At 51.5% G+C, this 26,293-nt stretch overlaps 4 protein-coding genes across 4 annotated transcripts; 3 read left to right on the top strand and 1 right to left on the bottom strand.

Annotated features, from left to right (window-relative positions):
* Nucleotides 1-1,185: 1,185 nt before the first annotated feature.
* On the bottom strand, nucleotides 1,186-6,492 carry COCSUDRAFT_42826 (hypothetical protein; the record flags this gene model as incomplete). Its single annotated transcript, XM_005646264.1, has 11 exons — nucleotides 1,186-1,347; nucleotides 1,639-1,726; nucleotides 1,982-2,154; nucleotides 2,270-2,403; nucleotides 2,734-2,918; nucleotides 3,724-3,903; nucleotides 4,169-4,273; nucleotides 5,145-5,295; nucleotides 5,621-5,798; nucleotides 6,231-6,346; nucleotides 6,438-6,492. The coding sequence occupies 11 exons, from the start codon at nucleotides 6,490-6,492 to the stop codon at nucleotides 1,186-1,188; spliced, it is 1,527 nt and encodes a 508-aa protein (XP_005646321.1).
* Nucleotides 6,493-7,535: 1,043 nt separating this feature from the next.
* On the top strand, nucleotides 7,536-11,962 carry COCSUDRAFT_17144 (kinase-like protein; the record flags this gene model as incomplete). The annotated part of the gene is made up of 8 exons (XM_005646263.1): nucleotides 7,536-7,598; nucleotides 7,751-7,837; nucleotides 8,097-8,245; nucleotides 8,588-8,683; nucleotides 9,184-9,291; nucleotides 9,835-9,891; nucleotides 10,577-10,742; nucleotides 11,627-11,962. Coding segments are annotated over 8 exons (1,062 nt in total), but the record flags the coding sequence as incomplete, so codon positions are not given.
* A 1,571-nt stretch (nucleotides 11,963-13,533) lies between these two features.
* On the top strand, nucleotides 13,534-15,356 carry COCSUDRAFT_56222 (hypothetical protein; the record flags this gene model as incomplete). Its single annotated transcript, XM_005646262.1, has 5 exons — nucleotides 13,534-13,617; nucleotides 14,118-14,280; nucleotides 14,805-14,989; nucleotides 15,218-15,291; nucleotides 15,344-15,356. 5 exons carry the CDS (start codon nucleotides 13,534-13,536, stop codon nucleotides 15,354-15,356), a joined length of 519 nt encoding a protein of 172 aa, XP_005646319.1.
* Nucleotides 15,357-18,146: 2,790 nt separating this feature from the next.
* COCSUDRAFT_56221 (hypothetical protein) lies at nucleotides 18,147-20,667 on the top strand (the record flags this gene model as incomplete). The annotated part of the gene is made up of 6 exons (XM_005646261.1): nucleotides 18,147-18,245; nucleotides 18,483-18,647; nucleotides 18,811-18,987; nucleotides 19,162-19,421; nucleotides 19,552-19,855; nucleotides 20,329-20,667. 6 exons carry the CDS (start codon nucleotides 18,147-18,149, stop codon nucleotides 20,665-20,667), a joined length of 1,344 nt encoding a protein of 447 aa, XP_005646318.1.
* Nucleotides 20,668-26,293: the final 5,626 nt, after the last annotated feature.

The raw sequence follows: 26,293 nt of genomic DNA, 5'->3' as shown, positions 1-26,293 counted from the left end.
CGGCGCAGCCAACAGCCACCACTGAGTGGTTGCACCCCTCAAGAGAAGACAACTCTGCTGCAAAGTAGCAGGGCACCAACCACCACTGATATGGGTCCTGCCCTGAAGTGCAGACAGTTGGGGCTCTGTTGTGACTCTGCATGCAATTTTGTAAAGCAGCATGCAATTTTGTAGCGCAGTAATTACGCCGATGCAAGAGGGGCACGAGAAAAGTACTGGGAAGGGTCAAGATGGACTGTTAGTTGGAATGAGTGGTGTCAGTGGTGTATAATAAGGTAGTCTGTAAGGTTAAAGTGATGGTGAAGGCTCTCTGTGCGGAAGTGATACTGGGGCATGTTTCAAGCATGGTTTAGCTGAAAGGCACTTATTTTTTTAGAGGAGTACTCAAGAAGAAGGAACCTCTCAAGAAAGCTCTAAATTAATAAATTCAAGCCTTCACCTCTGACTTCCGGATGACTAATACACCCCATGTCTTGCAGCTTACTTGCTGCGAAATTCAAGCCTTCATTTGCAGATCCTGCTCCAGTCTGACAGGAGAAGAGCTGGTAAATATGTGTCTTTTGCTGCCATGCTTGACTCGCTGATGTCATGTGTTGACACATGAGCAATGATGAAAGTGCGCGCAGCCGTCAGGGTCCATCTATGTGTTTGTGGAAGTGTAAGAATATGCACAACATGTAGTATACACACTGAACAGCTCAATGCTTTAAATTCCAGTCCCCCATTTCAGGCTTACTAGGCAGCTGCCGAGGCCTTGATGTAGGCCCGAACGCCCACCACCCAGGGAAAATACCTCAGAATAAAATACCACAAAGTACATGAACTCTCTACTCAAATACAAGCAGTTATAATTGTGCATCAACGAAATGTTTTGGAATCCGCACAGCACAAACACATTGCATAGTGCACGCTGGCCGGCCTGTCGCAGCTGCAGGGAATTCCGGATTCTTGCATGAAATTCCAGTTCTGGAGTCCTGACGAGGTGATATTTTCTGGTACGAGTGACATTTGTTACTGCTTGCCTCATTTGACACCTGACTAGTGTGCAATTGCTCATCTGACAGCAAATGGCTGTCAAGCCGGGGGTACCAAAGACCCCCTATTTGGCGCTTGCACTGACTTTCAGGGTATGCAGTCTCTCCTGGTTTCAAGATTGGTTGATGGTTAGTATTTATTAGTAATCTTTCAAGGCTGGTGTGAGGAGGGCCGCAGCCCATCACACATGATCCATTCCACGGCGCCTGCCAATGACATAATCTTCATGTAATAATTGCCCTGAAACGCCGCCTCGGGCCCAGGCTTGCCGCTGGTCTGCACTGCTGGAGTCATCACCACCGGGCTGCACACCTGCAAGAATATGTTTGAATTTTTTACATTTGAATGGTCAGGGAAACTGCACAGGAGCCCGAGTTGTCACCACCAGGCTGCAGGCCTTTCCCGGCAGAAATTTGAATTTAAACTCGAAATTTGAATGGTCAGGAGATTCTGCACGCATGCACGAGACCGACAAGAGTATACTAGGTGTTTCTTTTGCATCCGCCCCGACTCCCCTGGTACTCAGTCTCAGCCCCAATTGGAGAGGCACAAAGCAGTGGTAGTGGCGCCAAGTTTTGTGCAGTGTTTGGAAGAAAAGAGTACCTGTGTAGCTTTGGGGCCGACATCCACAAATTCTAGGGGCATGTCTTTGATCCACTGGACAGGAGTCTGAATCTCCTTGCTCACATCCCTGCAAGCCCATACACCCGAATTTATTTCTTTTAATGACATCTTAAAGACCTTTTGGGAGCCACCTGAGGCTTTCTTATTAGTAAACTCCAGCAACATGGCACTCCAAGAGCAAGCCCTTTTCAGCCAACAATGCCAAGAGAGATCAGCTCATCAGAGCTAAGGCTTCTGCGCTGCAGTCAGAATTACAGAGCTGATCAGTCAGGATCCCCCTGTCAAGCAGAGGCAAGAATTGGGGTATCCGATGAGTCAGCACCTGTCGGGCGGGAAAGAGAGCTGCTTGCCCCTGCGAAGGAACAGCTCTCTGCTGTCTCTGGTTACTATCCTGAGGGCTTCTTTGTACATTCCTTCATTGACCGTTGCAGCTGTGATGGGCTGATCCCCAAGACTCCCGTCCTCTCGACCATCCGGAATTTGTCCTGTGTAAACCTGCATTGGGGACAGCGTCATTAAACAGAACGCATGCAAATTTCTTTTCTTGCATCTCTGAGAGTGCCACTTGGTGCCTCTGGTACAAAGCCTTCCCGTGGAGAGTTGGACACACCAGTGCAAGAGCCTCTGCAGATTTGAGCTTCAGAATGTACTGCGGGGCGACAGGGAAACGGTGGCCAAAAGGTACGAGGTTTGGTCGGTGTAAGTAGCAGTGGACATGCAGCAGCCAGTATGGTTCAGATTCTCCTGCAGAGCAGCACATGACATGGCTTTTCTTATTCACTTCGCAGCCAATTAAACGCAGAAGGCTGCAGCCTTTTTGCATCACATAGTAAGCCCCGGCTGACCAAATACAGAGCATGGTGCCCACGGCTGATTGGGTCTTGCTTGGACCTGGCGAGTCCAGCAAGGAGAGGGATTTTGGCAGACTTTACCTGCCGCTCAACTGTGGCAGGAGAAGCGCTATAACAATACCAATAACAAGAGGTGAAGTATTGCATGCAAGGGCCTTGTATATGAATATTAGCTGTAAACCAATTTACACGCTCTCTTGAGCGGGGCGTTGCAGGGAAGCACCTTTGTACAGCTGCAGAGTAGGCTGGCTGCGGATGAATGCCTCAATGTCTGTGTGCACCGAGCTCAGAACGCGCGTGACAGGCTTTGGCTTCACGTTCCTCGAAGCAATCCTGACAAAACGCCGCTGCACGTCTTCGGACGCCAATTTCGCTTGCACCAGCTCCCCGGGATGTGCAACGAATCTCCTGAACAACAGCAAAAAGACTTGGCGCAGACCTTCGGTCGAGGGCAGACGCATCTCCAGAGATCCAAGGACTGCCTTGCTTGTCTTATCAGATGTCTCGCCGCCTGAAGCTCTGGTTCATCAATTCATGACAAAAAATTTCATCATGTCCGAAAGTGTGCAAAGGATAATTCCTCTGCAGCGATAAATGTCCCCAGGATGCTTTAAGTTTGTAGACTCCACTGAACAGGGATAGGACGTTTGTCTTTGCTACGTAAGACCAACCTGCTTGTGTCAGTGTCTGGGAAGACTTCTGCACCGCTGAGGAAAGTTCGGATATTATAATTCTTCGTGATTTCAGATTTGCTCTTATTCCAGAAGAGGGCTACCTGTCCCCGGCCTGCAAAGCGTAAGGGATACTTGTAGCATCAGGCATATGAAAGTCAACATTTTTACTCAGCTGGTTCGCACATAATGCATTGGCTGAAATACGTGTAGATGTTCAAGGTCACGTTACCAAGACTTTCTGTGAAGGGATTCAGCCAAGATGCTGTAGCTAAGCATTGCCGTGCCAACCGCTTTAGTGCTGCATCTGCCTCCTGCCTGCCAAGCAAGCACAGCATAAAGAGCTCATGCAATGTACAGCACAGATATCAGACATCTTTGTCACTATTTAACGCATCACCTCAACTTCCTGACATGGGGTGGGAAATGTCTGAAATGTCTGACTGCAGATGACGACACAAAATGATGCCACAGGCAAGAGCTCGCATGCGAGGCTGAATACAACAATGGTGAGGATGTAATGGGACGGCCGTGGTACTCACTCGTTGGTGGACATGTGCACCATGACAAAGTCAGCTATGATGCCTGCCACCTGGAGATTGGCATCCTCGGCTGACACCTCAGCTGCCAGGTCATTGGCTTCGGGGCGCATGTGACCGTTACTAAGACATGCATGGTTCACCCCGGGAAGCAGAATCACCGGCTTCTGCGCAGCCGCGCACCTGACAGCACCAGTACCACAAATTCTCAATCGTATAGCAGACAGCAAACCGAGATTAGCACGTGCAAGAGATTCAATGCAGTTCTGTATCTCTCTGACGATCAGCCATGTAGTGTGCTGAGTGGGTGCGGCGCAGAGTGACACGAAGGGCAGGCACCCAATGAGCCATACCATGCTGTACTACCCCATGTTTAGTAAGAGCTTGTGCATGTGATCAGCATTCTTGCCATCAAAGGGACACGGTTCATGCAGAGGTGTGGGCGCACATGGGGCCAGCCTGGTATGCAAAGTGCGCTGCCTCCAGTGCAGCTATGGCAACCTTAGAGAAGCGCGCCTGCCCATCCAGCATGCCACCCAAGTGCAGAACCGGCCTGCAGCAGACATAACAAGAGTCAGGCTTTGACAAGGGTCCTAAGGAATCTCAGGCCTGCACCTAACTAGGGCAAGGGCGGGCGGGGTCTTCGCCCCCGCCCGCTGCCACGGTAGTAGTTGAAACTTCAGGTCATCCCTGAGATTCTCAAGGTTCTTCAAAAGGGAATTTCAGGGTCTCCTTGAATTGGCCTCTAAGTGCTTTGAAGTGCGTCATAAGTCCAGGGAGCCCGTGAACCACAGCCATGTGGCTTCGGGCGGTGCCCTGAGCCATCTTGCCAATCCTCTACTTATCCCGGGGCTGCGCTGAAACCTTGCCCCTAGCCCTGAACCAGCTCGGTCAGTCCCTTGGGGGGCCCTTGGGGGCTGTCAAACCCTGACAAGACTTCAGGGATCCCACTTGGACACTTGCAAGAACACATCTTCTCAAGCGCATTTTCTACACCCATTTGCTCCTGTCAGAAGGACCGGTCTGCAGCAGCTGTTCAGCGTGAGCACAATGATGAGAGAGCAATTGTGTGCACCCTTACCAACTCTAAAGAGCCAGCGCGGTGTGTACGGTCAGCTGAGACTCACCAGCCGTGCCTCTGATTTCCTCAAAATCATGGAAAAATTTGCACCAAACTTGTATCTATTCAATTTGGGGTGTCATTTTTGCTCCAATGTCATGCAAGAGCCCATGCAAAAATTCTCGGCAGCACAAATGCGGACTCCCCATATGCTGGGATCCCTTGCAAGATAGGGCAACCGACTGCATGCATCTCACTTCCACTGTCCTGGGAGATGTAGTTTTTAGCAGAAAGACCTAGTTTTGGCTTGATGGGTTCGCTCCTATATTTTGCAGGCATGCAGAAGGTGAAAGCACCGGTTCACCTGCTGAACTCGCGCAGGGAGGCATGGTAGTCACTGGAGGGGAACAGGTAGGAGCCCAGCAGAATCAGCGAGCCGGCCAGCCGGGCGGCCAGCGGCGCTGCGAATAAAGCCGCCGAGCTGTGCGCCAGAATTACCATATTGGTTACGCGGCCTGCTCAGACAAATTATGCACCTTAGTGTGAAGTAACTACCATGTCAAGTGCCTCCAGATAGTCCTTTTGTGTACACAGATCGTGCGTAATCATGCACTTTCAACAATGCAGACAAGCCCGCTTGGTCTTCCATAATAATCTTTGAAAGCAGACTGTAGCTGTGGAGTCCGTAGTATGGAGACTGTGCAGATGCAAGCCCAGAAAAATCTATTTGTCTACAATGAAGATTTTGGCCAGCTTGCTACTGCCTGTTGGACAGCATTTCATTAGACAAACCATGTGATTGATGGCCAAGTTCCAAGCCCCCTTGTTTCCAGGGCGCACCTGAGGGGAGCTTGGCAGCTGGGAAGCCTTCCTGATGCGCTCGCGCAATCAAAACGTCGATAGCGGCGGCCACTCGCTCCGTGGCTTGTTGCATGGCGTCTGGCGCCTTGACATCTACCTCCTGCCAGATGGGGTGAGCCGCTGCCACCCACAGGGCCACCTTTCCCTTTAAGCAGCCCTGCGCCCAGACACAAATAGAGATCATCCATATGTCTATCTGTAGATTTGCTATTGTTTTATTTCCCCAGCCCCTGTGTTTGTAGCTCAGTTTGGATGTGGTCTGGCCATACCACGACTGTCTCACCTTCTTGCAGGTGCGCCTCTAGAATGGCCGGACTGAACACTTAACATGTCAGTGCCTTGTCTCAGAACAAGGTCAGAAGAGTGCCCAGGTGGGCACTCCAATCGATCCTAGGATCAGACGCCTCACAGCTGCACTAGCAACTCTTTTTATCTGTGCCTGCAGACTTGTCTGTCTCTCCAATTCCCCTGCTGCTGCTGACCATGCCAGGTGAATGGCATCATCTGGAAGTGTGCAGGCTGAACCGCAAAACACTGTAATCTGCCATTGAGAATTCTTAGGGGTGGGGAAGTGATTGAGCACATTTACCCGCAAGCCAGCTATGAATCCCTTGTAGTCATCTGGCTTCATGTAAGCGCCCGGGAGGAGAACCAGCAGGGTGGCTGTCTCAGCAGCATCAGGCGTGCTGACATCTTCAGGGGTCACTGCGCAGGAAAGGACACTCCTTCAGTCAGATGTAGCTCATGAAGGACGCCTCGAATTTGGGACAATGGATGGTGCAGAGCATGCGCGCACCCAGGGTATGCCTGCTGTCTTCGCCGAGCTTTTCGCTTCCAGCTTGGATGGTCATTTTGAACGATCGTTGTGAAGGTTTCCATGAATAATGGTGTCGCAGAGGTCGATGGTGTTGGCTGACTAGGGCTGTGGCATCGGTAGCAAAGTTTAGCGAGACACATGCAATGCACGTGGGAGGATTAATAGAGTGTTGCACAAATTTTTGACATTCAGAGTATGATCGTATCTTCATCGTCTCGCAAGTACTACCTGGACTGAAGCGCTGATGGCCGGATCGGGTTCGATGGACGCCCTTGGTCAGGCACTCTGTGTGTCTAAATGCACTCTTTTGCATCTTGCATATCATTGAATGCCTTTATAGATCGGTATAGGTCCAGGTAATGCTGCGAAGAGCAATGATCTCAAAAGTCCATGTGTGATTAGAATATATCAGATACAGCAACCAGGCGATGGATCACAAAACACCGCGCCATTGAGCATCATGATCCATTCAAGAACAATTGTTTCACTGAAGGGACGGTTTTACGCTTCCAACCTAGCAGCTTCCGTTCAAGGGAGAGCTGTGGAATCACGTGCTTAGTCAGCGTGCCTTCGTGACGAAGGGAAATCGGCACACAAGACCGATCGTCTTGCTCTAAGCACCAGTGCCACTGGAAAACACGTTGGATATAAAGTATGCACGTTCACAGGATCTAGTGGCTGTGCATGCTATTCTGATCATATTATCTGGCTCACTTGAGCACGTGCTTTCGTACTTTGTGTCTCGAATCGCCAAGATTCCTCTAAAGAACAGTGAAGGTGGCGTCATCGTTGTTACAAGTCACTACAAAAGGGGTATTCGCGATGGCTGAAGGAAAATCTCTATTTCTGAGACATCTGCGTGGAATGAGAACCTTGCCTTGAGCCCAACCATGAGGGCGAGACGGAGCTCGGGCAAACTTTCCGTCGGCTGGTAAAATATAACCACCAGTTGCTCGAGCAAAAGGGGGTTTGCCTTAATCAAGTGCATGTCGCATCTCACCAGGACCATCCAAACAAAAGGCAGTTTGATTAAGTTCGCTTTGAGAGTCTTGGATCCGCAGGGAACATGTGGACAACTACCCAGCCAATGCCGACGACTACGATCTTGTTGAGGAGATTGGAGTCGGGGCGACTGCCAGGGTATGTCAAGCCCGTGGATCTGGCTTGTTGAACCCAGCGCTGATGCAAAGACATTTTGACCCCAACTACAACGCCTATGAATTAGGGTTTCCGTAAGGTTGCATTGAGTGGGTCACTGGCGCAATCCAAAACAATTATGTTGTGCTTGGCAGGTCTGGATGGCGCACTGCAAGACCAAGGACGTCAAGGTTGCTATCAAGCTGACCGATCTGGAGAAATTCCAGGGGAACACAGCCTTGGTGCGCACTCCAAACTTATCCACCCACCACCTCTTGCCTTGGCAATTTCCCAGCCAAACCCTTCTCTTGCCGTGTAACATGCTCTGCTGCAACCCGGCACACCCTTTTCATACCGGCAGACCCTGCATTCCGGATGAGCCTGTCAAGGCTGGGATGCAACAACAGGCCTGGCTCGGTGTAGGGGGAACAAGCAACATGTCTGTACCAACGGTGTTGAGGGGAGGAGATAATGAATAGAAGAGTGTGTCACTTGTTGCAGGATCAGCTGATCCAGGAAGCACAGGTGATGAAGGGGTTCCGCCACCCAAACCTGCTCATGCTGCACTGTTCCTTCATCCACGGCAGCGACCTGTGGCTTGTGATGCCCTTTGTGGCCGGCGGCTCACTCGCAAATGTCATCGGCTCAAAGTGCGCATCCTCACTCCTTCGCCCAGATTATTAGTTTCTGCTGGTGTGTATCAAGAGTGCAACATGTATCTTGTGAACATCTCACACTGCTGTGCAGTGCTTGTCTTCACAACGAATACGCCAGTCTGCGCGAGCCCTTCCCGCAGGCATGGGTTATCCTTGCATGCATGCAAATCTTGGGGTGGTTCTGTGGTTGGGATATGAAAAGAGTTGGAATGCACTGTCATGTCACATTTGTTTCAAGTTGCTTGACCAGATGGCCTTTGCCCGCATAATTTGCGGACATGCAGGGGTTTTGCAGTGTATCTGAGAAAGAGATGAGAAAGGGAAGGGAATGTGCAGGTTCCCAGAGGGCATGGAGGAGGACATGATTGCCACCATTGCCAGGGACGTGTTGCATGGTCTGCAGTATCTGCATGATCACGACTCCATGCACAGGTCAGCCCATTAAAGACCCGATGTTGTACCTAGTGCACCATAAGTATCCTCTACATACATCTACATACAAGTAGTAAGCCCCATTACTTGTCCTTTGTCCCATGTCTGTCAATGTCACTTGGATGCACCACGGGGTGGATTCCGCCTTCCCGTGCTGCTTGCAAAATGGGGACCCTGCACACGCGGCATGGAAAGCTCGGAATGGACTCCATGATATGACCATGCTTATCTGTTACATACGAGTCGGTTGCCTAGAAGAGCCATTTCCTGTATGGTTGCAGCACTTCATCCCTACTTGGAGCTCACACTGCCTAGTATGGCAGCATTCTGTCTTGCCAAAAAATACAGCAACTAATCCAGTGCACAAGGGCTCTGCAAAGATCCCAGGAGTGATAAACAATGCGCAGGGATTTTAAGGGGGCAAACACGCTCAAATTTGTATAACTTGGTACAACATCCCCTGCTTGTGAAGCCCTCAGGGGTGATAACATATTGCGCAGGGATTTGAAGGTGGCGAATATGCTGGTGTCTGACGACGGCCGCATCCTTCTGGCCGACTTTGGCGCATGCGCCACTCTAGAACGCGAAGCGCGGCTGCCCTCTCTAGAGTCCGCCATGGCCAAAAGCTCCGCTCCTACCGACGAGAGCCCCACAGGTGTGTGATGTCCTGGCTCCACGGCAGAGCAAACTCAACTGCAACACGCTTGTGTACTCCAAGAAGGCTTCACCTCTTATTTTTCGGCACATATGCGATGCACTGGGCTGCACTAAGATGCAGTAGTCCTGCACTGAGCTTATACTGTATCAGGTGATGATGCATGGTGATGAATGCATATCGGCAGCACTGTCACGCACCTTCCGTGAGGTCTCCTTTCGTTAAGGGTAATTAAGTCAATTTGAAAAATCCACAGTAGCAACCAAACCAAACATTGCATGGAAGCTGCTTGAGGTGGAGCTTGAAGAGGCAATTCTGCTGAGGCATGACATCGCGGCTGCGCAGATTCGTGGTCCCCCCTGAGGAGCCCCACCCTGCCGGGGGTCCCAGAGGGGAGCGGAGACAGTGCAATTTCTTGGGGGGCCCCCTCGACCCCTTTTAGCATGCGCAGCGCGTCCGCCTCTTCTAGCCAGTGGAGCAAGTATTTGACGCGGAGCACTTTCATCGGGACCACCGCCTACATGGCGCCGGAGGTTATGGACCCCCGGGAAGGGTGAGCAATGCGCTAAAAACCCTTCATGTCCCTTTTGCCCTGGCACAGTGTATTTCTTCCGTACAAAAAGTGATTGACGTGGAGCACTTTCATCGGGACCACCGCCCACATGGCGCCGGAGGTTATGGACCCCCGGGAAGGGTGAGCGATGCGATGCAAAACCCTTCACAATCACAGATTCTCACTTGGCAGATCGTGTTGCTCCTCTGAGAGTGTATAGAAGATGGCTGCGGAGCATAGCTTGGGTCTGAGGCTTCTCAGCGCAGCCCAAAAGGGGTCTACCTGCTTGCTTGAAAGCTCGGACTAATTGGGAATGTATGTGCCCATGGGTAGCAGTGAATGAAAAGTCGCATGCTTGGGTGAAGCTTGTGTCTGATGTGTCACCAGCTCACACTGCGTTGTGTGCCATGCAAAATGACCAGCCTAGATCATCTCGGATCAGAGTTTGCTGCCCCCAAATCACCCACGACTGGTCCTGACAGGCTCACGCAGTCAGCAGACATGTGGTCCTTCGGGATTCGCCTGCTGGAGCTGTCCCGGGGCAAAATAATGCGTTGAAGATGACTAGTGCATGCAGATCTCTTATTGCCACGCGTGCACATGGCAAGCATGCTGAGCCGCCAGCCCTGGTCATTCTGAGATCAGAAAGCACCATTGCTGAGGCCAGTTTCATTGACATGCGCAGGTACACACAGTCAGCGGACATCTGGTCATTCGGCATCTGCCTGCTGGAGCTCGCGCGAGGGAGGGTGCCGGTGAGCGAGTGCTCCTTCACCCGTCAAGTCTTGGCCGTGGTGCAGAACCCCGCTCCTACGCTGCGAGACCACAGCGGCGCCCACAAATTCTCCCAGGTGTGCAATCTTCCCCTGCCTCGCTGCATGTCACACCTGGAGTACTGGTTGCACTTTACTAGTGCGCTGTAGCTCTCATGGTCTGGCAGAGAAGGGCGGCAGCAGTGCTCAGGCTGCAGCTATATGCGGTGATTGTTTGTAATGCCGATTGCTACCAGCGCAGCAGCTGTTTGTGACGAGCCCACATAATGTGCATTGTGTGGCACTCTTAACACGATTGAAACAGACTCCGTTTCTTTACGGCATCAGACCTAGGTTTCAGCACCTTTTTTTCCCACAAGGATGACTCCCTGATGATGGAAATCCTGCATCCCAGCACCTTTTTATGTGTCTCCAAGCTGCGCAGGCCCCGGCTGGCGGGGGGCGGTATAAATACTGAGCACCGTACTCACGTTCGATTGGCTCTTGCTTGGATCTGGCGAGTCCAACTAGGGGTAGGGTTGTGGCAGCACTTATCTGCAGCGTGTCTGCAGGACGCACCTTGCCTCTTGGCAGCATCATATTAATAGCAATAGGAATAGGAATAGTGATAGTGATAGTGATAGTGATAGTGATAGTGATAGTGATAGTGATAGTGATAGTGATAGTGATAGTGATAGTGATAGTGATAGTGATAGTGATAGTGATAGTGATAGTGATAGTGATAGTGATAGTGATAGTGATAGTGATAGTGATAGTGATAGTGATAGTGATAGTGATAGTGATAGTGATAGTGATAGTGATAGTGATAGTGATAGTGATAGTGATAGTGATAGTGATAGTGATAGTGATAGTGATAGTGATAGTGATAGTGATAGTGATAGTGATAGTGATAGTGATAGTGATAGTGATAGTGATAGTGATAGTGATAGTGATAGTGATAGTGATAGTAGTAAACTGCGCAGGCGATGCATGACTTCGTGGCAAAGTGCTTGGACAAGGACGCGATGGCGAGGTCGGGTGCGGCCGAGCTGCTGAAGCACCCGTTCCTGAAGCGCGCCAAGGACGAGCGATTTCTGGCGCAGCGGCTTCTTGGCCGTGCCATGCTCAAGCCATCGCGCTCGGCGTTCCACATGCGCAACAGCAACACCTCCCTCGACAGCACCCTGGTACAATCTCCTGCCGTTATAAACCCCCATCTATTATTACCAAATTTTGCATTTTCGATGTTGTTAGGGTTCAAGCTTTTGCGCCCCGCATTCCACAACGCCACTGCGGCAACTGCCCGGAGAAAACCCTGATACATCTCCCCTGCTCTGTGTTACAGGGATTGTCCCTGTACTTGCATGCAGCTGCTCAGGCAGGGATGTCAGAGGTGCTTAATAGGCATAGCAAACAAGAAATCAGACGGTTTACAATGGGAATATTCTGACTCCGCAATGTGGTACAAATTAGCCTGCAAGAGTGTGATGATGATTTGCACCGGCAGCTTTGTGTGCAGCGTGCGCGCAGATGAGGCTCAGCACGTCTCACAACATGCGCCGAGCCACAATATAAACAGAGAAAGGAAGCATCAGATTGCTTGGCGAGCGCAGGTGACGCAGCCGACAAAGTCAGTGCGGCGGCACACGCATGCGCCGGCGGCCCCGGAAAAGACAATCTTGAAGTGTTGGCTTAGGATTCACCCTTAACCCTAATTATATAATTATATCCCCCAAACCCTAGAAAACCCCTACAATGAACAAAATGGATGGCCGGGCGCAGGTGACGCAGCCGTCAAAATCGGCGCGGCGGCACACGCACGCGGACCCGGCGGCCCCGGGCAAGACAATTTTGAAGGCGGCCGCGGCGCAAAACGCGGCCGTCTTCCAGATCGTTTGGGCAGTTTGGGCCGGCGGGCGCAGGTTCTACGTTGTCTTCCACATGGTGAGGCCCCAATTTTTTTGGTTGATGATGAGTCATGGATAGTCCGATCACCGGAATGTGCATGGCGCTGCTGTTGCCACGCAGGCCATGCATTGCACAACTGGTACAGCGATTGATGCAGAGTCCCTTAGGACTCGTGTCTTAATGCATGCACCTGGGCATGGATTTTTAATCTGGTATCAAGCTGGGTTGCAACCGGGTCTGACATCTTGAGGCCAGAAGAGGGTATCAAGAGTCATTACCGCGGCCTAACACCTCCCCCAAAATTCCCCGGGACAAGTCGGCGTAGTACAGGACAGAGTTGTGGGGTGCATGCAGCTGGAATTCCTTGTGATCAAGCTAGTTGAAGCTGATTGTTAGCTCGATGTCTCTTGCAGACCCAGGCACACAGCTTGGCCAAAGTGTCCATTGATGGAGTGGAGCTCCTTCGGCGGAAATACAGTTTCTGGCAGCAGGTTTGCACCTCCACCCTCAGACACTTTACGTTCACCTGCCCATCAATATTTGCCTACGTCTTGTTGCCTGAATCGAGGAGGTCCCATGTTTGCAACGGTCTATAATTGGGCTGAAGGCCGATTTTCCTGCATGCACAAGCCCTCACAGCACTAGGGTATAGCTTAATCCCCTTTGAGGTTGGTAAGAACAATGGTAAGCAAGAAAATAGTAATCTGTAAGTGGATGAAGTAATGACGTGCGCAAGAGTCAAAGCGCAAGAATTTAAGTGCGAGAATCGAGAAGGCTGGAGATTAGTGTTTCATGTGTTGCTTGACTTATCTAGTCCTTAAGGACTGAAAGTGCATAATAATGCTAATAATAATAATAATAATAATAATAATAATAATAATAATAATAATAATAATAATAATAATAATAATAATAATAATAATAATAATAATAATAATAATAGTAATAATAATAATATGACGTGTCATGGTGTGTGCTGCAGATGAACTTCCATCTGGACACCTTTGACTTGGTGGTGGATTCCCCGCGGCTGCCGCAGCTGGCCGGCAAGCAGCTTCATCTGAAGGTGCATGTCGGCTTCGCCACCATGATGGGCCAGGCGCGCTTTTCCTGCTCTATATCCCTTTAGGGTTTGTGGTTCAGAGTATGTAATATTAAACCTAAACCCTTTGGCAAGAAATTTGTCAATGCCTCTGGACCCGGGCATCCAGAGGTGCCCTGTTCTGTAGCATGTCAGCATCAAGACAGGGGTGCAAAAGACGAGTGAAGTTTTAAATAAGTTGCTGCTGCAGTTGTCTCCGTCCGTTCTGCTTGACAGACCAAGGGAGCTTTACAATTCATATTTGACATGGTGCAATCTGGCCTGTGCTGAGCAATGGTGGAAGAAATCCCACTATAGAAAAATGTGGAAAGGTTTCCAGAGAAAACTTTGCTGCAACGCACCTGATCCTCATGGATTGGAGAGTTACAATCATGTTGGCAATGGTGGTAATATTACTATGAATATTAGTCATAACATTAATTATAGTCATAAATCAGTAGTTACATCAGTGTATATGTGTGCAGGCGACGTTAGACGGCGTTGTCCTGGACGCGCCAAACTGCTCCTGCACATACACTGACATGTCCGAGCCGCCACCGACTCTCGTTGCAACTCCACGCGTTGCCCCGGTCTCACCCTTCCGAGATGCACCGCCGCTGCCCTTCAACACAGCCGCTCCCGCGGCAGGTGCGCGCAACTCTTCTTAAAATTTGAAAATCGGAATTTGGAAACAAATGTTTTAAAATATCGTTGCAACTCCCTCCGTTGCCCCAGTCTCGCCTTTCCGCGATGCACCACCGCCGCTGGCCTGCAGCACAGCCGCTCTTTCTGCAGATGCGCACAGCTGATTGTCTTTTCAAATTCAGACCGTAGTTGATGTAAATATCGCTGCCACACCCTCTGTTGCCCCGGTCTCGCTCAGATTTCAACCACTTGATGTAATTTCCTCGATCAAGAGAATGGCTTTTGTGGCACTGCCGAGCAACACAGCCGCTCCTGCTGCAGGTGCGCGCAGCTCTTTTGGATTTTGAAACTTATATGATATGAATCAATTGACATAAAAATAATGTGGCGCAGCGTTTTAAGGGGGTGTGTGAGACTGCAGTGGAAGGCCTCGTTGTGCAATAGAACTCATCTGTGGAAGCCAGAGTGGCTCAAGTGTGTTTCTTTTTTGGAGTTCAGAGGGGAATTTCTCGAATGCTGCTGCGCAGGTCTGTCTCGCAGCATGTCGGCCGGGCAAGCGCTGGGCCTTCCTGCCAGCAAAGCCGGGAGCGGTGGCGGGGCTGTGGCCACCGCAGGTCCCCTCGAGTCCCCCTGCTCCCTGGAGACCCCCCCAGAAACCCCAGAGGGGGGACTCAGCAGCAGCGGTATGGATGCTTCGGAGTCAGCACCGGAGGTGGGCAAGCACTCCCGCCCGATTGCAATTCTCTTTATCAGGGCATCAACTCAATGCTGTGAATTGTTAGATCCTTTGTGCTTCCGGCTTTTCCTCTACAGTCTTTTCTGTGTGCCCTCTGCAGAGTCATCTAAACAGCATTAATCTCCATGGCCCCTCTTCAAAGAATGGCATAATGCTTATCTCTCAGCCAAGATATTCAGATCTCCAGTTCTGTGTGTCATGCAGTCGCCGGGGAAGGGGGATGTGCAAAGGCCCATGACTCACGCCATCAGCGAAGGGAATTTGGTGTCACTGGACAGGTCAGCAGGAGATCAGATGGCTTCCGCCCTAAAAAGGCTGTTGGTGTGACAGGTCAGCAGCCTAATCCAAGGTTTGACGGGGGACTTTATACTGAATTAATTTAGAGTCCCGTGAGATTTGACTTCCCAAGGGAATTGAGCTCATGCTCCTGGGTTCTAGAACAGTGCTCTGCTTCTGGGCAGCCCCGAATATTTTGGCCATTACGGGTCTAGTTGCTAGGCAGGGGTTAGATCCAAACCTTCATTCCAACCTTTCCAAAGGGGGTTAAGACGCTCCGCGAAGCAAAGCCCAGCTTGGCAGATCAGAAATCCTGGCAGTGCTCAGAGATGTTGAAAAGTGCCCTGTGTGTCTGAGCAGCCCTGGATTTCTGTGGAGGCGCTGTCAAAACCTGTTCTTCTGAACCCGCATAATTATCAGACTGTACATTTAGCGCAGAGGGTCGAGAGGGAGAGTTTGGTGAGAAAGTGGACGACGTTGGAACATTGCAGCTGTTTTGGAATTTCCAGTCACTGTGCAGTGGGCTGCTTGCACCGCATGCATGCGTTGCCTAAAAGATGAAGCTGCACCCTTATTGATTAGATTTTCGTTATTATATGTTATGTACAGTAGACTGGATGCTGGATGTCTTTCTAGCTAGCTACTATAGTGCTTATTAGCATAGGCATCAATATACAGTTATAATTGTCTGAGCTCGTGGAAGGCGTGGGGAGCTTGTTGAGAATGTGTAAATGCAAAAATGTGAGGGCTGTCAGGCATGGAGACAAAGATATAAGAGCAAGGACGGCGTTCAGCATATAGTCATCTAAATAGGACGAGACCCCAAGCATGCACCGTGGGTCTTGGCGGCCGTGTATTTGCTTTTCTCGGGATGACTCGTATGGATAACCACGCCCTTCTTGAGATCATTTCTCGCGTATTATACTGGCACATTGCTCTAACAAGCTGCCGAGCGCAAGAGGGGGAGCTTCCCCACATCAGAAGAGGAAGAGTCCCGCATACTGAAAAGTGCGCCCCGCTTCCTGCCCCAGATTACTAAAATGACTCAAGTGGACTCGAGTTCACCTGCCTTAGACCAGACCAGACCAGACCAGACCATGCCGAGACTGTGTCCAAGCATCCCTGGTTTACTTTATAGTGAAACGGTGCCCCACTGAGAGGTAACCTGAGGCCGTAAGGTCCAGAGGATTGCACAAATACTGCAAGACTTGGCCATTGACAGACAGGCTGATGTGTCACTGGGGACCCAGATTTCCAGGCTCCTGTAAGGGGGGAGTTATAATGGCGTTTTGACGCCAAAGTGGATGGAATTCGCTTTGGCATTTTGATAATTCCCTTTTTCATCTCCCTGCTTCTGCGGCCAGCAGAAAGCACGAAGCATGGCACGCGTGCAGCAAGTGTCTCAGCTAGCATCGCGGATTGTCCCAGCCATTTGTAAAGCTTCTCTCGTGTTGATTAACAATTCTACTATGCCTCAACTGCGTGAGTCAGGCATCGGATGAGCTTTCATCCCAGCTCCAAGTTGGCTGGAAGGTTGTGAAATGTGACTGTCGCACTGACGGCGTCTCTGGTGTGCTGTGCAGGTCAGAAGGAGCTAGATCGATGGGCCTGAACCTTCATAGAGGTTCGAATGCTGCGCAAGAGGGCCTTGCAGCACACAATAAAGATACTTGATGACACCCTTTCAGAGCTTTAGTGGGATCATAGAGTACGTGGCAGGTGTTTTCAATCTGGACACCTTGGTCTGATTATTCACGTTCTGCAAGCATTGCAAAATTTCACCTGAAATTCCTCCTTGTTGCAATTACACCCGACTGGTGCCGAATAACCGTCACTGCCGTTTCTGACTGGGTGCGCACCTGTATCCAATTATTTGCTGTTCCTTCTGACATTCGAAGACATTGTAACATCTTCTCTAAGGAAGCTAACAATTGGACGGTTTGAATGGTACAGCTGTCTTCGAGTTTTGTGACTAGCTACGACCATGACTAATGGGAGGTGTGGCGCTGTGCACATGCCAATGCATATGTGGGGCATGCCAAATGAAATACTTTGTGAAGCAACACTCGGCAAACAACTGGACTTGTTACAACATCTGTAGGATGGACACCAGGGTATGAACTGACAAAGACGCCAATGATGTCTTACCGTGTTGGTCCTTCTTGATGGAGAGGAGTCTTCGGCGGCAGCAGGCGGATGCTTTGCTAGAAGACAACCGGAGAGCAGAGCTAATCAACACATCAATGAGCTACATTCGATGTAGAAAGATCTCTCGAATAAATTTGACAGCCGGCTGCTGCTGTTCGGGAGATTGAGTTGGGGTCGGTCGCCAAGTGAGGACGTCTGCCTCTTTTGGCACCTTCTGGAAGGCTCGTTCGCCAATCGCCATATTTCTCCTTTGCGTAATTTTTGGCCAGGCCAGAGCGCATTGAGTTGCACACCAAGCGGGCTCCTTGAAAGGACATCGAATTGGCCATCGGATTCATTGCACCTCGCCACTTGTCTTCACTCGTTCGTCGCCCCCCCGCCGCACCTTTGCACCGGATCGTTGCACGGCCTGACCACCCCACGCCCTTCTTGTCCAGGTATTGTGCGGGCCTCTTGAATGCTCCTTGAAGGTTGAAGCTGGTTGTGCAGGCCCTTTACCAATATGCAGCTGACGCAGAATTTTGCAAAATGTTTCGATCCTTGGTAATGCTTGCACTGGGTTGAGGCATATGGCGATGTTATGGTGGAGGCAACAGAGTAATTAAAAGTTTTGTTTCAGGTATGCTGATTGATTTCTTAATACATTGTGCGATGTGGCGCAGGGTGCATTCCGGAAGTCTCCAGAAATCGTCCAATCGAAGAGCACAAGATGACCGCCACACAGCCACCCATATGGCACCTCGTCCAGCCGCAGGCAGACACGGAGTTCGCTGCGCACTTTGTGCATCCGCAAGCCTTCGGATACCCGGTCTGCTACCGGTTCCGGAGGCAGCACGACGATATCATCACAGAGCATTGTCTCGCAGTTTTGGAAAACGTGAGTAGCTCCCCTGTCACTGCAATGCTGAATATACACACTCAATGAATTTGGTGCTTTCAGTGTGTGGGTTCTGAAGCTCGAATCATCACTGGCATGCATGTCCCAAGGTGCAGCAACAGGAGCTGTCTCAGGCCAAAGTCCTGACATCTCTGGGTGCATCTGCAGGTCATCGCTGTGTACAGGAAGAACGCAGTACAACAAGTACGTGATGGCTTCTATGCTCTGGCCGTCGGCAGCCTCACCAGTGCACTGGCTCTGCTGCCAAACAGCGTGGAATTGCTGACAGAGCGGGCGGTCCTGCACATCTGCAGTGGTGACCCAGCCGCAGCGGTGAGCTCCTCTGTCCAATTGCATTTGCTTGCAAAAAAATCCCCTGCAGTGCACCCAGCCCTCTTTGGCGCCTCAACAATGTCTCTTGCCTCTGAATCTCCTCTGGGAGATCAGTGATGCTTGTCTTTCTTGGTGCCTGACGTTTCATGTTCTACCCCTTCAGGAGCTGGACACCTCCATGGCTCTGGCACTCGACGACAGCAGCGCGGATGCAACTTACTTCAGAGCGCAAGCGCGCAACCGGACCGGCAACATATGGGGCGCGGAGGCCGATTGGCACCGTTGCCTCCTGCTCGCGCGGCTCCAGGAGAATGAGGCGCTGACGGTCATGACTGAGCAGGTGACTCATCGCCCCGTCAGCACCTGCTTGCTGTGCCTGATGGGATCTTGTCCGATGTGCTCACATGGAGTGAATGTGTGTCGGCGCCATTGCCGCCTGCTGCTACAGCTGCAGCAGTCCTTGCAGCAGGTTAGGCTGGAGTGATGATGACGGAAACGCCCTTCTGATGCGCAGGATCTGGTCGGGGCGGAGGAGTATGTGGCCGACATCGAGCGGTGGCGCGCGATGACCGGTGAGGCAGGCTACATGAAGATGCGCGCTGAGATCCAAGAGGCATCCGCTGCGCGCGAGGCGCAAGCCGCTGAGATGGCGAAGGAGGCCCTTGCGCAGGGGGCGTTCCTGGCCTGGCAGCGCTTCTCGGCCTTCGCGCGACGCCAGCAGGAGGCCGTGTCCTTCACTGCCGCCGAGGACGTCAGCACCGTCGCCCCCCTTAGGTACCCCATGTGTCACCAGCGGCCCCCTTTAAGAGCCCCTGCCGCGCTTGCATCTCCTTGAACCAGCACGAAACTATCCCATGAAGGCTGCAGCACCTGGAGCTGACGCTGCTGTGCTGCTGTGGTGCAGGATCGAGGCAACCTGCGCGAAGGGCGACTCACCCCCTGACAGCCCTCGCAGTGTCGCCAGCGGTCTGCTGAGCGAAGCAAGCTCCCGGCCGGACAGCCCCAGGCACGCCGCCGAAGACAGCACTGCTGATGTCATCCACGCTGAGGTGGCGGCCAGCTGGCCGTCAACCGAGCGGTGTCACAGGGGACTGCCAGACGCGCAGCTGCTGGCCATTGAAGAGGCGCTCAGCGATCAACCAAATGACCCGGTCATGCGCCTCGCCAGAGCCGCCCACCGCTTGTGCACCGGCGACATGCATGCTGCGGTGCGCGTTCCTCCAGTGCTCCATCTTCTTGTGACTGCATTGGTCATAGTCATTGTCATTCTTACCTGTCAGGAACCTGCAATCTGCCTGGTGCCAAAGGCAGTGCAAGCCAAGGCAGCTTTTACAAAGTGCTGTGCTGACAACTGACTGACCTGCAGGAGCTGGACATCGCCACAGCGCTCGGCTTCCAACCAGATCTACCGCAGACACACTGCTGGCGCCGAAGAGATGCACACTGCTGGCGCCGGAGAAATGATATGCTGCAAGACTTGCACATGGCATCTGCAGTCCAGGAGGTGAAAGCCGCGGCGCTTCCCTTCTTTCTTTGTTACCCTCTGCAACCAAGCATGATTGACTCCGGCTTGTTGCATGCATGGGTGCCGCCAGACTTTGCTGAAATTCAGGTTGCCTGCTTGGGTGAAGCATCAGCTGGTTGTGCAGATGCACTTAATAGTGCCTGCTGTGCTGCACAGGTGATGGGCCACCTCCAGATATTCCTGGCGGGCCCGAGGGACGACGCTAGCCTGGAAGGGACGGCCGCAGCATGCGAAGCGTGCGCAGCGCGACACGCAGGGCTGGCAGCACAGGCTCATGCTGCCGCTGAGCTGGCGGCATGCAGCAGCACCGCAGCTGCCCCGAAGCTGGCCCTGGCAGCCTTGCAGCCGGAAGCTGATGTCAAGGGTAGCAGCAGCGCGCCAATCTCAGCGCCTGCAGCCGCCACCGCCCGGCCGGCCAAGATCAATGAGAAGAGGAGGGGAAAGAAGAAGGGCCCCGGCCAGCGGCGCGAGAACAGAGTCATGATCCATTACTGAGACTGCACAGACTGCAATTGAAGGGGTTGGGTGATTGTTGGGATGAGGACAGTCGGCAACGGGACCCATTAAGAGGGTTGGAAACAAACAAACATACTGGAACGGGTATTCCAATGGGTATCCCAAAGGGTATTCCATGCAGCCAATATTTGTTGTTGATCCCATGAGTTTCCAATTTATGAGGTTGACAGGCTTCCATGGTCGAGTAGCGGTCTGGCCTGATCCTGCCTAAGAACGATGCAGACCTAAATGGTGCACATAAAGGATGACAGAGAGTTGGGTTGGCGTCAAGACATAGCACAGCTGCTGTATTGAAGTGAATGCTTGAGAAGAGTTGCCACTGTCCGGATCCTGCCAGGCTGTGGGGACCCCGTTGTGATAGTGGGGCTGTGTTGAGAATTGGCCGAGACTTTAGTTGCCCTTAAAGCATGCAAGTTGATTTGCAGCAAGATTGGAGTTGGCCCATTGGAGCAAGCATGCATATGGGTACTTCGCATGTGCTTGGATGAGAATGCGACAGTTAAGACTGAACCCGCAGAGATGCTGTAATGGCCGCAGACAGAACCGATCCAATCGGACGAGTCAATAACATGCAAATGTATGAGTGCTTGAGGGGTCCATGGCATTAGGATCCCACAAGCAAAGATCAGTGCTTCAGCAAGAAAGGCTCACAAACATGTGATGTATTTCTGATCAACATGACATATAAAGGTGTACAAGAATACAAATGATACGCAATGGCAACGGCATTGGCAAGCCCAGGCCGTCGTTGTGCTTGTAGAATCCATGCGAGAACGCAGCTTTTTATAGCCATCTATAAGCCTGTATCAGGTATGCATCTCAGGCTGGCAGCGACTGTCAGCAGACACACCATGATGGTTGCTGATCTAATGTTGAACCCCTCAAACCTGTCTGATCAGGTGTCCAGCTGAAGCACGTTTGTGCCCAGGAGAAGAGCCCCTTGCGAAACCATTACAATGCCCATTCCCTTTCTAATTAGATATAGCTTCAGATTCCCAATGCAGAACCTGAACCAAAGCTACAAACACACACACAAGCCGATGACTGCATGTATTTTACTCTTGCATGCATAAGAGGCAAACTAGAGATCGCCCCTGACAATATACACTCTTCAGAGGCTCTGAGCTTTGGTTCCTTTGACTTCATGACAGAACGCCAGAAGCATCAATGTCACACTGCGGTCTCAGAGGTCTCAGACAATTTGCTGTTTGCAAAAAGCATTAATCATGCACCACCTCTTCATAATTATGGAACAGACTGTGTGACTCTGTGGCGACCAGAAAATAATAGTAGTCCTCAAATAAACTTCGTGCCTTCACACCTCTCTGGTCTGGAACAAATTGCATGGGCAATAACAGCTGTGTAAACTCTGATGCACCTCACTCCCTGCCGCGGCTTAGGCAAGCACAGCAGCACCAGAAAGAATTTCTATACGCGAGCATGCCTCAGAACATGCTGCCCTGGGCCTACCCATCTCGACTATTCTGATCTTAACAACGACCCGAAAACTTTACACCAGTGGCAAGATTATAAACGGATTCTGCTGCAGCTGCACATAAAATACGAGCTCTTCAGCCTCATGTGCCAGCCCAGGTTTGAGCTGCCTCAAAAGCTTTATTGCAGATAAAAGTCCCTGGTAGCACTTCAGGCCTCGTGTGCTAGCCCAATTCTGACATGAGCAGCTGCCACCGGCTTTCTGAGGGTGCACACTCAATCGTGGAGTCTCAGAAGCACTGTGCTGCAAGCTGCAAAAAACCCGGGAGCTTATCTTTGCGCTTGCTTAAGCTTTTCTCTGCTGCCTAAACATCAGGCCTCGTGGGCGAGGCCGGGCTTGACATGCGCAGCTGCCACCAGCTTCTCGAGGGCGCGCAGCCGTTCGTGGAGTTCCCTCTCGCGCTCAGAGTGACCCATGACAGCCGTCATGAGCATCTGCTCCCGCTTAGTAAACTCCAGCCGCAGCCTCGCCACCTCAGCGCTGACGCTGCGCTCCACTGCCAGCCGTATCCGCATGTCCAGGTCTGACTCGTCCTGCAGATGAAAATGTGCTCTTTCTTATGTGCTGCTTGGGGGCATGGTGGTCTGTTGACAAAGCTGCGCAACACCCGCAAGGCAATAGGCCTTTCGCAGCTTACATCTCAGGATATGTCAATATTGGAAAACACTAAGGAGTGGTTACTCCAGCCATCAAACGGCACTCAGCAAAGCATCACAGAGAACCATTTGTTGCATGCCTGTTGCCAAATTGCAATAATTTTACCTGATTGGCCACATGCAGGACAGCAGCACCGCCCGCAACGCCCGCTGCGAACCCCCCCGCCCCTCCTCTGTCCTCTGTTTGCCCTCTGCTCCCGCCAGGCGTCTCCCCCTGGTTTGACCCTGCCACCTGATCTGAGCCCCTTGCATCATTCGGCCCCTCAGCCTGTTTTGGACCAGCAGCCTGATTTGGCGGTACTGGCCGTCCTGGGTTTGGTGCTGATGCCTGATCAGGCACGGCAGCCGCTGCCAGATCAGGCGCCGTCGCCGCTGCCAACGGCGTTCCGTAGAGCGAGGCCTCCGTAAACTCCGCGGCGCGGAACGCGGCGCCTAGCGTCACCGCGCTGTCATGCGCTGAGCTGTCATGTGCTGAGCTGGCGGCCGCTGTGCTAGAGCCGGGGGACCCCGGCACCGGGCATGACTCGCCGGGTTGCTGCGCGGCGAACGCCTCAAAGGGAGACGGCATGCTTGTCAGAGAATCAGGAAGCGGTGGTGACTCTGCTATCGAAGTCTGCACGCAACCCCAGAGCATGCTTCAGTCCTGCTCTTGCAAAATCAATTGGAGGGTGGCCACCTTCTGAATGCGTCTTCACATAAGTATGCATCTTCAAGAACTTCTACACACAGTGAACTTCTACACACAGTCCACATACTGCACAGAGAGGAATGTGTGCAAAGACTTCATAGAAGCATGCTAAAGTGAAGGCAGGCCCAAGAGCAGCAAGCAGCACGCAGCATGCCACACCTCTGCAAGCCTTATTACTCTAGCCTTGAATTCTTGACAGACACAGTGGTAACTGTTGAAGACTTACCATATATTGAGCAGGAGCAAAAGATAATTGGCTGAGGCGCACCAAAGAGCAGCAAGACGCAAGCATGCATGGGAGGCCTGACCCTTCACTTTTTCAATTTGTAACCACACCGTGTGCATTGCTGAAGATATGCCACGTTTTGGAGTGGAGCAGAAGAATAAGCGGAGACGCACCTCTGGTATGGACGAAAGGGACACCTTTTGCAGAGACTCCCTGACTAATTGGGCCTCAGACGCGGCCGGTGCTTCTGCACCCGCACCGGCATCGGCTGCATTGGCTGACAGCGAGGCGATGCTCTCACTGCTGGACGAGGGCCGCACCTCCAGAATGCTCAGCGGGCTGTGGGACGCTGACGAGGACGAGTCCTGCACATGCAACTTGCACAATTCAGAGGAGGCGACAAATCTCCAAGTTTTAGCTGGCGAAATGATGCCATGATGTGTCGTGCCTGTCTGGAAGCAGTGACAATATGTCTCCTGCGATGCATGTCTGGCCCAGCACATGCACAGCAGTTGTTCCTGCAGGCGCGACCACCTATCCACATGAAGATAGCAGACGTTTGAGCCGGCAAGCATGGATTGCTACACATATGTGCCCTGCGTGAAGCCTGATACATCGGCTTGGGCTGACAAAGCTCTGGTTTGAAAGGGATATGTATAGAAAAGAAGGGGTCATGATGCGCACGTCAGACTTTGCAGTGAGGCCGGAAGCAGCGCTGCGTAGGCTCTCGCGCTCGCAGTAAATTGGCAGCGGCAGATCTTTGTCATTGAGCTTTGCCACGCCCTGCAAGCAGCTTTCATTATCTCGGCCCTGAGTGATTGACCCTCAAAACCCCTCGATCATGATACTCTGCTGCAGAATCCTGCAATTTTTGAAGGTCTGCGCAAAGTGGAAAGATATCCTAGGTCCCAATCATTCAGCTTGGCCAGACCCTGCATGCAACTTTGCTCGTACTGAATGATGTAATCCTCACCCTAAGCACCTCTATGCCCTGATAATTCCTCCTTACCTAAATGCTGCAATGCTGACTAACAACATGACAGACCCCCACAGGCATTCCTGCACTTTGACACCTTGACCCATAGCATCTGTAGGGATCTTGATAATTTTTTCAGAGTCCCCTGAGCACCAAGGCAGTTTCAGTTTTGTGACAATGGTACAAAAGACAAGTGAAGGGATACTCCTGCCCAATCGCATCTAGGGAGCGAGTTCTGATTTTGACATTGTCAAAAGCGAGCAACACAGCACCACACCATGCGGGAGACACTGGGGCCAAAGGGTCTACGGCAGCAACTTGATTTAACAAAATTCAAATTCAAATTCAGAAACGAACCATGAGGGAGACGCCCAGATGCGCGGAGATGGCAGAAACTTCATTTGAGATGACAGGAATGTCGTTTTGATTTTCACAGGAATATCACTTTGATTTTCAAATTCGAGTTCAAATTCAAATCCGCACCATGAGGGAGACGCCTAATTGAGCGGCCACGCGGATGGAAATGGCGCAGCCTTGCAGCGGGCCGAGAGCAGCGTTGTCGATTTTGATGTTGTAGTGGTCCTGCGAAAAGGTGAGCTGCTGCAGGAAGGAGTAGCGCTTCACCATCACCTCAATCCCCTCCACAAACACCCTCGCCTTGCCAAACCTGCGCATCATCAACCCCTAAAGCCCTATGCCCAGGGAATCTACCGGTTTGTATAAACGAGTGAACTGTAACCTAGCAAACCCACCACAGTAATGAACCTATAATCCAACAAAGAGTGAGATAAAGTACCCCCTGCCATGTCACTGATAGCCTGCAATTTGGCTCAAAGGCATGATGTACACTGCATCCGCCAATAGTATAGCGCGTCAGAGGGCCTTGATCCCACAGCATAGAGACGCTCTGTGGATGCTCTTTGGTGCAAGAAGACCTGTATAGGGGTGCCAGAATTTGGCTGTGGGAATGAACTTTTCTGTTTGGACATACAAGCGCCTTAAATTTTCACAAAACGCAGAGCTCATCAGTGCCTCCGCTCATATGGAGGGCAATCTTGTGACCCTAGAAGGAATCAGCCGAGCAACACAGAACAGGTAAAACAGGTGGCTCGGAAACTATGCAAGGAGAGGAGAAGCATAAGTGCGTCGCTGGGAGATCTAGCAGACCATGATGTAGCTTGCATGCATGCTCTATTTCAAAAATCACTTCACCAATGCAAATTGCACCCTCAAAATCAACCCTCAACACACGCAACAGAAGGAGGGTCAAACACGCCAGACATGATACACATGCGAGGAAAGCAGTATTAAGGTTCGCACCATTGTGAGAGCTTGTAGACCATTATGTAGCTTTTGCCGCCATGGTCAAACGCTCTGAACGTGAAAGAGTGGAGGGAAGATTGCGAGGAAAGCAGAACCAAATGGCACACCACTGCGAGAGTTCGTAGACCATTATGTAGCTTTCATGCCTGCTAATGTTTCACTCACCCCTCCACCCATGCAAATTGCAAAGCCGTAATCAACAAGCAACAGAAGAGGGGCCATATGCGCCAACCACGATGCA

Source organism: Coccomyxa subellipsoidea (genome assembly GCF_000258705.1).
Source record: "Coccomyxa subellipsoidea C-169, whole genome shotgun sequence".
NCBI lineage: Eukaryota > Viridiplantae > Chlorophyta > Trebouxiophyceae > Coccomyxaceae > Coccomyxa > Coccomyxa subellipsoidea.
The sequence above is the reverse complement of the archived record's forward strand: the minus strand, read 5'-3'. Positions and strand labels throughout refer to the sequence as shown.